The sequence below is a fragment of the Haplochromis burtoni genome, unplaced genomic scaffold (assembly GCF_018398535.1).
Source record: "Haplochromis burtoni strain Fernald_Lab_line unplaced genomic scaffold, NCSU_Asbu1 Contig_42, whole genome shotgun sequence".
Classification (NCBI taxonomy): domain Eukaryota; kingdom Metazoa; phylum Chordata; class Actinopteri; order Cichliformes; family Cichlidae; genus Haplochromis; species Haplochromis burtoni.
The window spans coordinates 1,848,642-1,863,663 of NW_024582403.1; the positions used below are offsets into that span (position 1 = coordinate 1,848,642).

General features: G+C 39.3%; 1 protein-coding gene across 1 annotated transcript in view; it reads right to left on the reverse strand.

The window, feature by feature from the left end:
• The window catches only part of faf1 (Fas (TNFRSF6) associated factor 1), a 60,312-nt gene that overhangs the window by 21,801 nt on the left and 23,489 nt on the right, over positions 1–15,022 (reverse strand). The window contains exons 9-13 of the mRNA XM_005920751.2: positions 8,727–8,822; positions 8,498–8,621; positions 8,323–8,386; positions 8,101–8,182; positions 123–277 (exon numbers count right to left, since the gene is read on the reverse strand). Of these exons, the coding sequence (XP_005920813.1) occupies positions 123–277; positions 8,101–8,182; positions 8,323–8,386; positions 8,498–8,621; positions 8,727–8,822 (521 nt within the window). The remainder of the gene's footprint in view (positions 1–122; positions 278–8,100; positions 8,183–8,322; positions 8,387–8,497; positions 8,622–8,726; positions 8,823–15,022) is intronic.

A 15,022-nucleotide genomic window follows, 5' to 3' on the forward strand; every position in this document is an offset into this window, starting at 1 on the left:
AGCTTAAAACTTTATTTACACAAATGAATTACTCAAAAATGGACTCATTAAACAATAGGATTCTTGGAATAAGATACGTCTTCAATCGCACTCCAAGCGTGCTGGGTTGACTGACATTGTACCTGGATTTGTTAGCTTCTTTAGTGACATCCCATGCCCATGTGATGAAGTTCTGGCTCAGGTAAGAGACGATTGAGTCAGCGCACATCATTTGGGAGCAGAAGACGTTGCTGAGAACACTGTCATCATTGTGGAGGTAGATAGCCAGCAGCTTTCTCTGTGGAGAGAAACAGTTTGAAAATCAGAGTGGGAGCAAACTGCACCTCTTACTGTGCTAGGACATTTGGTAAGGCAAAGGGTCACTGCAGCTGATCCTTTATTTTTGTCTTCAATCAGTTGTTCAGTGGCTAATAGGTGGAACCAAACACCAAAGTATACAGTTGACTTTGTGGAAGAAGTTTGACTAGCTAAAACTCATCACTCCCCAATATAATAAATGTCATATCTGTGATCGGTGCTGCTCTGTCAGCCATGCACTAGGCGTCTCATTATTGGAGAGACATGTCCATATTACATGAACATAACATGACCACCGGCAGAGAGGACTGGGCGCAGAGCTAGCAGGACTTCTAAAGACCACGGTAGGACCACAACTGGCAAAAAAGCAAATACCACGCAAAATAAAATGGAGAGCGGTGTAAATAAAACTTTGCTTGGAGGCGACAAAGATATGGAGAAAACAAAACAGACAAATCACTCTATTTATTTTACACCAAATGCCAGCAGCCTGTTCAGGTTAGTAGCGGCAGGGCCAGACAATATTGACGAAGCTCCAAATCCAAGGATATTGACACCATCATATAAGCCTGGTAGATTCTCCCTACTGACAATCTAATTAAAAAACAAACACACCCACGAACATAAAAGGTTCCAGGGGACAATGTTGGAAATAATGCTCTTTAAATTACATGTCACTTCTCTTGCTATAAAAGAACAAATAAGAAAAACTCGCACTCTCTGCTTAGTTCATTTTTACCCACGGCTGTGAAAGGGGAGTTAAGGGGTCTGTTCCTCGGGAACAGTAATCTAGGCTACGTGCGCCAAAAAGCGAAAAATCTACACAGGGCGTAAAACGTGAGGAGAAGGGAAAGAAGAAGTTGTGCTATACTGTGGCCTGTGTAGAATAGGAATGGGAGAGCACTGCTGTGTTTGCTCAACGATTAGTGCTTTAGAATAATCTCCAGGGCTCCTAGAGAGAAGGAGCTGGGGACTCATTCACTAGGCCGATTCAACAGCCTGAAAAGATTAAACACTCATGCTGAGAAGACAAGCAAATTCAGTCTTGAGAGAGGAATGAGTGTGAGGAGAGGGAGAGTTTTACAGCGTGAAAAAAAAACCCAACAAAAAAACAAAACCCCGATACACACTCGAACGCCGACGTCCCCGACACACACGCACAGATGCGCAAACTTAACTCCGCTGCCCGCGAGTAACGGGACTCATGCTCGCACACATGCATGCTCAATTAGAGCAAGTGTAAAGACTAATCAAAGTGGGCATTTTGGCAAACTGAACTCCTTCATCTTAGTTAAACTGTCCGTACCCCTCTGTTCCCTCTCCGCTTTCAACTCAGATCTTTTGTATTGCCTGTCTTAGCGGGGAGGAGCAAATCCCTCAGTTCAGCTAAATTACTAGGTCCAACCTGAGCTAGATAGTGACCCCATAGCCCTTCCTCACACCTGTTCACCTAAAGCTAAGCTTGCTTTGAGGCTGTGAGAGAAACAAAAGAGTTCACACACTGTAGAATAGCGTTGCGCTTCATTTGCTGTTTAATCAGTGCACCTCTTTCTTGGAAGACGGCCCAGCAGAAAGTTTGAAAATATGAAATATGTGCGTCTATAAATATGAAAAAAGCATGTGTTCTCGTGATGAGGCGGTCCTTTGAATGAGGCATTTTTTTAACCATCGTTTTAAAACAAAAACTTTTTTTTTTTTTTTATCATAAAATATGCAGGTCTTTTGTTTCACTTTTCCTTTTTAATTAATTGCTGCACTTGCCTTTTTTTTTCTTTTAGGGATGCGGATTACCATGTGTGAATATGAAGAGCAGGTTTTTCTGTTTTATTTTTTAGTTGTTTGAAATAAAGGGATTATTTCTTTCAGATTCTTGAGATAAAAGTGCATGTATGCAAAAAGAAAAAAAAAATTCTGATAAAACACAATGATGTTAATAATAAAACCCATTTACTGTTAGAAATCACCTGAAAAGGGGTGTAAGCGGATCAGGCTCATATCCCACTCCAAATCTGCCCGTATTATAAATGACCAATGACCAATTATAAGCACCTCAAGAATGCTGCTTCTTCTATTCATGTAGTACTCTAACTAAGCCAGTCACAGGAGTATTTATAGGTTTACATAAACGGGACTTCCAAAATGTTTTTTTAATAATGAGCAGCATCTCCTACCCTGGGATGTAAATAATATAATATGTGGTCTGGGCTGACAAATGAACACAATTTATTAATTAACTCAAGTTCTATTAAAGGTGGACTCGTCCTTCATTATGAGGATAAAAAGTGAATTTAGCATGTGATCTGTCACATATTAAAAAGGCTTTATTTGCAGACTAATTTATATAATTTACACGTGGAGATAATGAAGTTGTCAGCTCAGGCGACTGAAACTGCGAGCAACAGACACCAAGGTGTGTGCAGAGCGCTCTGTGATTTACGCACACTGTATAGTTATTACTTTCATTTTTAGTCCAGCTTCAATTCACCTTTTCTGCAAAAAGTGTCTGCACAGGGGTTAAAATAAAAAAAAGAAAATGTGCCTTTATGCCCAAACATTTATCCTTTCAAAAACATTTAATATAGCCAGTTTACAGTTAGTTATTCATAAAGAGAAACAATAAAAAACAATGTCATCGGTTTCTGTCATGATCAGCACGTCTCTATGGCTACGAAGGGAAGACCCAAATAGCCGAGTTTCTGTTGGTGAATGAAATAAACCAAGCAAGCTTGCAATATTACAGGCTGTGTCTGATATCACTCCAGAATTAGCTTCATGATTTTGCCCTTTTTAAACATGAATGAAGAGATACAACTTGCTGCTAAAAATCTCACCGCACACCCATAAACACAAAGTCTTAGTCTACATGAAGCCACAGTCTCTGGTGTTAGGGGCCTTTGCAGTCAAGGAGAAGATAACTTGTGCCACGATTCATCCATGTTACATTATTTTGCCACCATCAGAATTTTAGAGCAATAACAGAAATAAACGTGACACTGCCAATTTCTTTTGTTTGTTTGTTTTTATTTTATTTTAAGCCTCTTTAGGGAAACCGTGTAGTGGAACTGAAGTCGATCAACAGCTTTTAGTTTAATTAGGGCCCTTTTTCTGTGGATGACATTTTTGCAACATCAAGAAGAGGCTTAATCACAAATACAGCGTGTTGAACAAAGCCAGGAGAGACTAGTTAATGAGATACAGACATGTACAGATGAAAGGAAGGACAGAGAAATCCAGATGGTGATTGTTCTTTAGATGACCGGCTCAGTCTGGAAAAGCAAATACTTCAAATTGAAGAGCTCAAATGACCTACACGGTGGGAAAACTCATTGTGATCGATGAGCAGCCATATAAGAGGCACGCTACACTAAAACTACCAAACGTCACATTTTAGAGTCTTTCCAAACAATTATGAAAGCACTGAAATAATATGAAGTCCGCAACTAAGTAGTTAAAGTCCACACTATAAGAATATGGACAAGTTTGAGTTTGCACACCACATTTAACGTTTAACTATAATGGCCACACATGCTCAGTCATTAGCCACATATAAGCCTTTTTTGTGTATATTTAACTGTTCTGACACATGAGGGATGGAGCTGTCTTATGGTTATCCAAGCTACTGATCATCGATGATTCTGATGGATTAAGAGAATGTAGAATAAATATATCAATATTTAAAACTTTACACAGATGTAGCCCCTAATCTATCCATTTACACCTGACAGTAATCATTTCAGGTGCAGTCAATAACTAATCAAAGCCACTTGTGATCAACATTTCACAAGCTGACAGAGATACATGTACATCTACGCGCCATATGCCATTCTGACTGACCGCTGCTTTTTCCTCTTGACTCTGCGAGGCTATTGCTGGGTTTTAAAGCAGATACTTGGCAGCGATAAATCCCTCAACTCCGCTCTTCAGCAAGGCTATGAATTTTGATGTGTCTTTGTGTGTGGCAGACATGAGAGCAGAGTGGAGAGCGAAAAAGCGTGGGGTTAGAGTGATTAACCAGTGCGTTGATGGGGATTTAGTGAGGATCGTGGTTAGTGATGGGTGGCCTATCTCTCTGTACGCTCTGACTAACCACTGATCCCCAAGAGGGTTCAGCTCAGCTCAGCTCAGCTCAGCTCAGCAGCCCAAAGCATTTTCATTAAGGATGGATTGAGTCTATCTCAACATTCCCCCAACACACACCTTCAGAAACACTTCATCAAATGTAGTGTTTTGCTTAGTGATTAGCCTCTCCCAGGCTATGAGAGAGTGAGACTGATTCCTCTGTTTAAAAACCCCTTCAGTCAAACCTGCCCTACTCTAATATACCCTTAATGAAGTAGGCTTTTTCTACTACGAGGACACAAATACTAGATTGCTTTTCAAATGGAAGCGAAAGAGCAAGGGATGGGATTGTCGGATAGATGGAAGAGGGGACGGTGTAATTGTGCACATATGCTACTGTGTAATGAAACCGTGAAAAGCAGCTTGTTTTGGCCTGTCATCTCGGATGTTTGTGACAAAACAGGACAAACACAGAACAGATCAAATAGCTTCTGCTTTCGTGCAACATCTTTGCACATATCCAGCTTCTCCAAAGCCATTTTAACCACAGCACAGTTGGCAGGCTAAATCAAGCTCACCCAGAATAAAACAAAATACAGTGGAAATGAATACTATTCTGCCCTCATGCTGTTTAGAGCACAGTGGTACAGTACTGTGTGTGAACACCAGAGAGACATCAGCCATATTGTGCTGGCTTAGGAGAGGAGATCAGCTGGGAAACAGGCAAAATGCCAAGCTTCTCTTTAGATTTTTTTCTACATCTCTGTTTATTTCACACTCTCTCCTTCCCTTTCTTTTATCCCCCAAAATCACATTTGCTTATTTTTCTCTTTCTTCCCGCACAGCCTTTTTTCGTCCAACTTTCTCTTGTGCTCCACGCTGCTTTTTAAGACCATGTCCTTCATTTTGTGGCCCTGCTATCATCTTTTTCACCCTCCCTCTTTGTATGCCTGGTGATCTGAACCCCCAGAACATCTTGCTGTGTCCTCACAGTCTAATAAGGCTGTAATCCACACAAGCTGTCCGTTGATACAAGCATCCTTAAAAGGACAAAAGCTGAAAAACAAGGGGGAAAGTGGACAGCTAAAAATAAAGCCTCAGCTGTCGGGGTGAAAATTTGATGATGGTTTTGATAACTAATATCAGTGTCGCTATCACGGTACATACATTAAACATCACCATCATCCTCATCAATGACTATTTTTTTAGAAAGAAATGTAATTTTACGGTTTATGGAAAGTAAGGCATAGATTATCGTCATGCCTTCTGCACACACTAATCATTTACTCAGTTACTCTTAGCACACTGTGTCTAACAAGTTTTGTTCATGCTGATATTCCAATTGTTCAAGTTTCAAGAAATACTCAATAAAAGTCTTGAGCCACTTTTTATTTCTTTATACTTTGGTAGGAAAATGTGAAATCTGTCTGGCAATATGTCAAAATGTGCAAAAATACAGTGTATACCAAAATGCACTCTCCTAATAAATCTTGTTTGGAATGTAATGCTCAGTAATAGTTCTACAGGCTTTGCCTTTTGTTCCGTTCTCTGTCAAGATGATCCCACGCTGCTTTGATAATTGTTGTGGTCTGGGCTCTGGGGAGGCCAATCCATGTTTGATAGTGTTCCACTATGCATTTTTCTTTTTCATCAAGGTTTGCTGTTACTGCATTGGCAGTGTGTTTGGGATCATTGTCATGCCGTTGCCAATCAGACGCTTTCCAGATGGTACTGCATGGTGGACAAGGAACGATCCCTAACACGACGGACTGAAATGCAGCCGCAAACCACGACAGAGCTCCCAGCGTGTTTTACAGATGGCTATAGAGACTCATTGTTTTATCTCTCTCTGACCTCCTCCAGACAGATTAACGATTATTTAAACCAAATGTAAAATTTGGATTCATCCCTATAAGACCTCTTGCCACTGAATATTCATCCAGTTCTTGGCACACCTCAGGGTTTTTTCTCTGTTTCCATTCCTTAAGAATGGCTTTTTAACAGCCACACATCCACCGAGACCATTTCTGATAAGGCTTCAGCATATGGATCAACTGAAGTTCCAGATACATCTCTCGTATAGATAGTTATTTTCAGGCTTACCGCTTTGTCTATTGGCCTCCACTTGTCCAGGCCCAAAAGCCAGTTGGGAAACACCTTGTTAGTGTAAAGATGCTGTTTATGCTCATCAAATTGTGGTACTTTTGACATGTTTCATAAATTCAGCTAAACAAATGGGAACACATTACATGCTTTTTGCAACAAGCTGCTAGTAACAAAGTGCTTAAAAGCATAATTTCATATTGGTTATTTGCCCAGTTGCCCGTTATGTGTAGACACATCACTGGTTCATCCCTTAAGTTGGGTGCCTTTTTGTGGTTGAATGATTTCTAGGTCACTGTTGAGCAGTTTAACAAAAACAAAAAACAAAAACAAAACCAAAAACATTTCTCTATAAATGGTCAAGTATAAGGACTGGACTGAAAACGAGACAATGGCCAAAGAAAAACCGAGGAGACCTTAATAGAGAACCTGGGGAACTATTGGTCAAGACCACTTTAAAGAATTATGATGAAGTCTGGCTTCTTGGAAACAAAATATAAAGAGAGGAAATAATTAGAGATGAAAATATTACCAGGTCTCCATTACCTCTATTATAGATGACTGAAACACCAGAGGGGACCGAGCTTTGCTGTTGTGGCCCCCAAAATATGGAAAAACTGCCCCTCCATATTAGGCTGGCCCCAACACTTGAAATGTTTAAATCACTTTTAAAAACCACTTTTTTTCAAAGGCTTTTTAGGAGTATACCAGAGTCAGTTTGTAGTCAGTTTTTAGTCAGCTGTTGCTCTTAATCTTTTTTATTTTGTTAATTTTATTCATTGTATATTTTATTGTCTATTTTACTCATGTTTTAATATTTAATATATATATATTTATTTTATTATTATTTTATATATATATTTATTTTTTATCATTTTCATTTATGTATTTATTATGTTATTTATATTTATTTCTTTGTCTGCTTATGTATGGTTTTAACTTTTATCTGTTTTATTATTGGAAAGCACTCTGGTCAACTGTGTTTTTTTTAAAGTGCTATATAAATAAAGTTGGGTTGGATTGGATTGGTTTTACTGGCATTAAGCCTAAAACTAAATGACTTATATTTAAAGTTGTGTCTCATGAGATCTCCATAGATATCATTCTACATAAGCGGACTGAATTATGTGTGCAACAGACCAGCAGCACGGCGTCAGTGATCTCTGATTACCCTATGCATCCATCTATACAATGTATAAGTTTGTGGTAACCAGATTCATCTAGCTTTCCCCAACTTAACAAGGAACTCTAACCCAAATGTAAAAAATGTAGGCCAGGTGAATAAAGTTCCTGATTATATTAGCGTTTTAAATTTCCCCCAGTCCAGTAACAAAAGAGAAGTTATGAGAAATAAAGTATCTCCCTTGACAGAATTAATAATATCCTTCTCTGTTTGTGTTCCTTTGTCATGTTATCTTAAGCAGAGAAAACTCAAACCTGAAAAAAGCGACTCTTCCATGAAGCAGAAATGACATCAGTGATAAAGGACAGGCCATCATTTGTAACATCAGTACCTCGTATCACTTGCACAGCCCAAATTAAAAGGGATAAGAATATGAAGCTTCAAAGAAAAACACAAGTTTTTCAGAGTATATTAAAAATGTTCCTGTGAGACCCAAAATAGTCCAAAAGGTTACTTACATCTCTGGCTTTGCCATGGAAGGCCTCTTGAGATGCTGCCTCCAAAGACCCAATAAAGAACATTGGATGGGTCTCTCCATATCTACAGGACACACACAAACACAAACACAAACACACACACACACACACACACACACACACACACGACTCTTATTTAAAACATTGTTACTATGTTTTGTCAGGTTTCAAAGCCATTTTAAATTGAGCATAACAACCGCTCACCTCGAAGAAAATTCAGAAGTAAAGTGAATTAAGGCATCAGTTTCATTTTCACTATTCTCTGGCACTGCAAAAGGGACAAAAATAATTATATGGTCAGGCTTTACATGCTGTATCTGGAGGTTAATACTACAGTGGCTGCTATAACTGAGTTCTACAAGTGGTTCACATTACGTACTCATAGGTGATTTCCTACAGCTCGAGGAGCCCACTCCAAACATCTCTGAATCATCCACACCAAATTCTGATGCGTCTTCATAATCATCACCCTCACTGTCGCTGATCATATGGACATCTGCACACTGTAAATAAGAAGCATTTCATGAGCATGTCTGATGCTTGAAAGTTGCCTAGGGGATGAAATGCATAACTCAGAAGCGTGCGGTGGCATACGTAGGTCAATTTACCTCTTCTGTGGGTTCCTGGGCATTAGCTGGCGAGGACCTTCGACAAACACTCAGGTGATGGCAGGGATAGCTGATTCCAGAAAGAGCTAGTGTCATCTAAAACAAACAAACAAAGGAAACAGAACAAAAGAATGAAGCCAACAATTAAGAATGACTGCCGACCGTGTGCGTTTACTCAACACAATATAATAATGTCATCAAGTTTAAGTATGTGTTGGTATCTACTGCTTATGACTTGCCTAAAACTGATGCCTAAACCAAAACAAGGCAAACTTCACCACTGAATCTGTAGTTGTGCCTTACATTTGTTTGCCTTTTTCCCCAGGCAGCAGAAGCATAACCTGTATCATGACATACTTTGTATTTTCAAACAAAGGCTTGATCATCTCTCTAATGAGGCGTGACCACAATGAGGTTTCTGTACACCTGCAGGATCCATAAGTGCAGTGGTGGTCTATAGTAGAAGGTAACCTGACTAATGAGCTCCCAAATCCAAAACCAGGACTGAAAATGTGAGCATTCAGCAGGGACTCATTACAGGAGTCTCCTGGCTCAGACCCCAAGGGATATCAGCAATAGAGACAAGGCTGTTGCAGAATGAAACTAAAGTTGTCTTGCTTTTAGATCTTAGATCTTCCAATCTGAATATACTGAGACTTAATAATAACACAACATTAAATTCAGTGGCACCTGAACTGAAAACCCACATGCAAATACTGTTCTGGTAGAGAGAACAACAGCACTGAGGCAGGGTAGGTAAGCTTGGTGTGATAAGAGCCAGAGGAGCTGCTCATCCCCTGCAGAGGTCTTCTTATCTGCTCCATTGTCGAGTGCTGAGACACACAAAGAGCAGCTGGACATGGCTGAATCAAGAGACGCTTACACGCAACACCAATTGAGTCTGAAAAGAGCTACACGGGCTGAATGGAGTTTTCCTCTCTGTGTCTCTCCTAAATTAAAAGTACTTCCTCGTGCTGGTGTCAGCTCTCTAGAGCAGGAGAGAGCAGTGTAACCAGTAGACCTTATCACAAACACGGACTTATAAGTGTATCTCTGTTTGCCTGGCACTGATAAGGACTGTGCCGTCACGTCGCACTTAATTATCTTTTGACTGTTAGAAAGTAAGTGCGCTGCACACAAAAGAACCAAATATTTATACAAAACTATTTGCACAGTTGTGGACTAGTTGAGTCAGTGTAGGCGCTGCTGGGGTTGGGCAGTATTGCGATACTCATCCTGAGATTAGTTTGAACATTTTAATTGCTTTTTATGCTGCGGTTTTGTATTTTACGTAGAATCCACAGTGCTTCACCATATAACAAATCAACAAAAGGGCTTTTTTGTTAGCAATTACACAAGATAACCAAATTATTTTCTACAGAAAAGAACAAGGTAGAAATTATTATTTAAGAAAAATTTGCAGAGATACTGATCAAGAAATCATGAGAAGCTGTGTCCATATCCCCCAAATCTACCACAACTATACTCTTTGTCCCTTTGCAATCACATTTACAACATATACAGAAATAAAATGATAGCATTTATTTACATATTGGGGTTTTTTTCCTCCTAAAAAGAGCAAGTGAACTCAGTCTCACTCTTGGGAGCTGAAAAAACATTTATTGCACCATTTCAAATAGTTGACAGAGGATATACTAAAACTGGCTATAATATTGGCGTTTCAAATTCCCACCAGTCGAGCAACGATTGACTGAAGGGATATTTCACCGAGTATCTCCCCTGACAATATGAGAAAGAATAACATCTTGATGAGTATTCCTCCTCTGTGTTATCTTAAGCGCAGAAATCTGCTCCAAAAAGCAGTGGCTAGACTCTCAAGCAATATTGAAACAAAACAAACCAAGAATGACATCACCTCTAAAGGGACAAATCCACCGTGGAGCTTTGTTTGCAAGAGCACATCATATAACACTAACTAAAAAGGCTAAATGTTTTGGGGCAAAAATATTTGACTGTCCTTTTCTTTGTGAATTTCTGTTTTTTTCCCTTTGGGGCCAAGAACAGATGAATGTTCCCAGACAAAAGGAAAACCAAACAGCCAAGCGCATACAGACGAGAGAAGAGACCGACTGTACTTCCTGCACATTACCAATTAGTAGCAAGTGTACTATTGTCAATAAAAAGCACACAAGTGTCACAGCAAGGACAGCTGATCCAGCCAACCCTAACATAAGGAACACCTACGAAGAACACTTAACTGAATTGCCTCGTCTGTGCTCAAGTAATTCAACTCTAACTTATTTACTTCTTTTATTTCATTAGATCTATCAGTCATTCTAATCAGAAACCAGAACATCACAAAAGAATTTACTGAAAATGTGGGGGAAAAAATTAAACGATGTAGAAACGCAATTTGCTTTTTCAAAACCAGCAACACGCTTAATGAAAAGCTACTGAAGACGTTATGGGTGCCAGGTCTGTGAGCTGAATTAACACTGACGTTATTGAGCTAAAGATGCACAGGTTCTGAACTTTAAGGACGTGAAGGAATGGCCCCGTCTCTTCGCTGCCTATGAGTGGCAATCAAACGTGAGAATTTTAACACAGACTGGCAAGCAGAGCTCCATAAACCCTTTACCCCCGCCACTCACAATGAGAGGGTTTTGTCTGAGTACCTAATAAGTGTATAAATAAAGTTGATCACTTCCCCTGTCAAAGACAGCCTGGAGGGTTTGGGCTGACATGGATGCAACCAGGGGAGGTGAAAAGGGGGGAAAAGGAGAAAAAAAAAAAAGAGAGAGATGAGTGCCTCTCAGTCCTCTTCCTCACATTGACCCGATGGCTTCTCCCGATGTTGAGGTACACAAGTGCAGCTTGACGGCTCAGTGGTGAAACGTGGAAACAAGGTTGAAGCGCCGCAGGGCACAGGGTCTGAGGGGATGAGGTTAACCCCCAAAATGACCCTCTCCCACATCTCCACACAAAAGGAACTGGCTCCTCTTTTTTGGATTCTTTTAATTAACACTTTCATTGAGGCTCTAAGCATTCAGGGGCTGATACAGGGGAAGAATTTTCTCTTTCCCTCACACCCCCCCTCCCTCCTTTTGCTTTCCCAGTCAACCTTTTTTTTGTCCCTCTACTCTATCCTCCTTTTTCCTCCCTTTCTCTCCCTTCATTCTTTCTGTGTTTCATTTTTTTTTCTTTTCCAGTGTAGGCAGTGTTTGGATTAGGTGTCTGGCTGTGAGTATGAGATAATTACCACTGACAGCTGCACTGAAGGCAACCAAAACCTCATCATACCACCTTACTCTACTATGTCATTTTTAGAGCAAGAGAAGAACAGAGAGAGAAAGAAGAGAGGAAGTTTAAAAAGAAAGGAGATAGAAGACTTAAACTCCACCTTTAAGATTTATTAAGATATTTAATAAATGACATTGTTTCTAGGCTGAGATGCAATAGGAAGACATACAGCGTGACCATGGTCAGGACAAAAGGATCCTATTCTTCAAATAAAAGGTTCAGTGAAATGGGAGCATAACACCAAGAAACAAAAAGAAAACAGATACAGACAGACTAAGTCAGCACTGAATTTCACCTGAAGGAGGCCAATTTCATGACGAAGGGGGGGGGTGGCTCTGCCTGACTTTACTGCTGAGCCCTGATGCTATGGAAACCACAAGCTGTCCCCCCCGCCTGTCAATAACTGGTTTCATAGGCCCCAATCAGGTAGAGGAAGATTCCAGTAATGCCAGCTGGGAAATGGAGGGAGGTGCTGCCCTACAAGCCACGGCACCTCAGAGGCTCTGTGGCATTAATACATTAGCAAACACCATGAAACACTGCATAAATGTCAGCAATTACAGGCTAGAAGAAAGGGCGGGTGGTGGTGGAGGGGTGCAGAGATGGGGGGGACGTAATAAGGATGTCCCACTGGCTGTCAATCACTCCAACAGGTATGGGAGGAAGGACGGCCAATCAGAGCTGCTCCAATGAGATGAAGCCTGTCCAGAGACTCTCTGTGCTGAAATGCTAAGGGCAAAGTCTCAGAGAAGGCGAGGACAGAGGTTCAACCGTTATATTTGCAATAGCAAAGCAAGTTAATTTCCATCATCAGTATTATATTCAGAACAGCTTTGTCAATGCCACACAAGCGAGAAAAAATTGAAAGGCAGTACGACCATAATATTTCCAAATGATGCCAGAGTAAGCGTTTTGCTCTACTTGGAGAAAATAATTTTTTTTAATCAAATTTAAACTATAGCAAAGTCCAACACTTTTTCTCTGACTGAGAACTTTTTCCAGTTCCGTCAAGATGTCTGTGATGCAGTAAACCCAAAGAAAATTCAAGCAAATACTAAAATAAACAGTCACAAAAACCATTTGTTTTGCCCACATGGATCTCTACTACTAGTAAATATTACAAACTGGATTCTAATGAATCTATAAGAACATTGTAATCATGGCACCCAAAACAATGTTCAAGAAACAAACATTTAAATTGCTCATCATGAACAGCTGCACATTTGTCAACCAAATGTGCTCTGGGTAAATGTCACACTGGGGACATTAAATTATTTATGGAATATTAAGAAGCGATACAGAAGACTGGGAAAATGTTTTATATGCTTTGAATAGCAATGTGTTCACATTAGCAGTGGTGTTTGATGGTGAATTTCAATTACTTAGGAATAAAATGTACAGCAGTTAAAGCAATGTGACTTTTACTACCTTATCTATCTATCTATACATATCTAGACAGACAGACAGATAGAGATATTTACTTATTTATTTATATATAGATAGATATTTCTTTATAGATATATTACTGCTACTATGTCCCATTTACTACATTTAATACTGAATTTAGGGCTGTTCGATATAACGATATATATCTGATGACGATATAAAAAGGTCTATCGTTTCATTTTCGTTTGTTTCGTGGTGTCGCAAAATAAGCTGTTTACGACAATATTTTTTCATCGTTTTGATGGTCACTGTAGTGGCTATATTAATTTCTTAAAGTTCTCTCTTTCTCTTATATTTAATATAACCACACTATGGACGGACAAGCGCCTGTTTATATGCGTTGTGGTTAGCAACAACGACGGTAACAGCATCGTGTGTCCGCTTGTTTATGTTCCACATAAACCTTTCACAATAAAGCTCAAGATCCTGTTGAGACTTTTCAAAATAAACTGAATCACGTGAAAGAGCAGATTATTTACGGGTGAGAATTAAAAAAGAGCCGCCAGGTGCTAAAAAAAAAACCTTAGACTCAAACGTTACAACAGGCTTTCCTCCGCAGCACGCCGTGTAATAAATACTTACAAAGAAAACGGCGGCCTTTACAACTTATGTCTAAAAATGTATCGTTTCATGCATCGGTTAAAACACTCAACTCCAGCTACATGACGCGCAGCTGGAAAAACTTCCCGCAAGTTGAGCTGCCTGAGATTCACAGAATTTACAGAAAATATTACATTTTTGTGATTTATATCGTTATCGGACGATAGAATTCTTATATCGGGATATGAGATTTTGGTCATGTCGCACAACTCTACTAAATTCCTTTATTCTAAGAGCCCATAGCAAAAACAATAACAATAGACTGAATAAACTAATCTGCGATTCATTGCCATGAAACCATTATGCATCCTGATCCAATTTCCGATGACCATCAGACCTCGAATTTCAATGAAACGTGCTGAGTGAACAATATCAGGGGCTGACACATCACGTAACCACTAGTTTTCTGGAAAGGTGAGAATTTCTTTCTAACAAACCATCTCCTATACTCCAACAATACATGACATAATTACACTAACATTACACCAACTCAAATAACTTTCTCACAGCACAAGAATAACTGAGAGAAGAAACTGATATTCTGAGCAGTTGATCAGCTAGATGAACTATGATATATATATAAACAAAAATGTGCTCTAGATGACTATGAAAGCAACTATACAGCTAAAGCAAAGGCAATTTCCCCAACACTGTCACAGTCAGCATGTGAATTCCTGTTAATCCAATTACAAATTTTCTGTATCAGTACTAAATATGTTATACCTTTTCTTAAACAATGTATAATTATTTTAGTACTTCAATCAACAGTTTATTTAAATAAAACAAAATTTGCAATATTGGAAAAAAACAAACAAACAAACAAAAGACAAAAAAACAAGTAAAAAGTACTAATAATTTGACCAAGAATTCAAGTGAAAAATATGAATTTTCAAAGCCAGAGGAAATGTTTTTTCTAAAGACACAGTTCGGTTGGATCAGTATTGGGGTTCAATAGCCGAAGACACAGTGTGTACAACAAGAAAGGCACA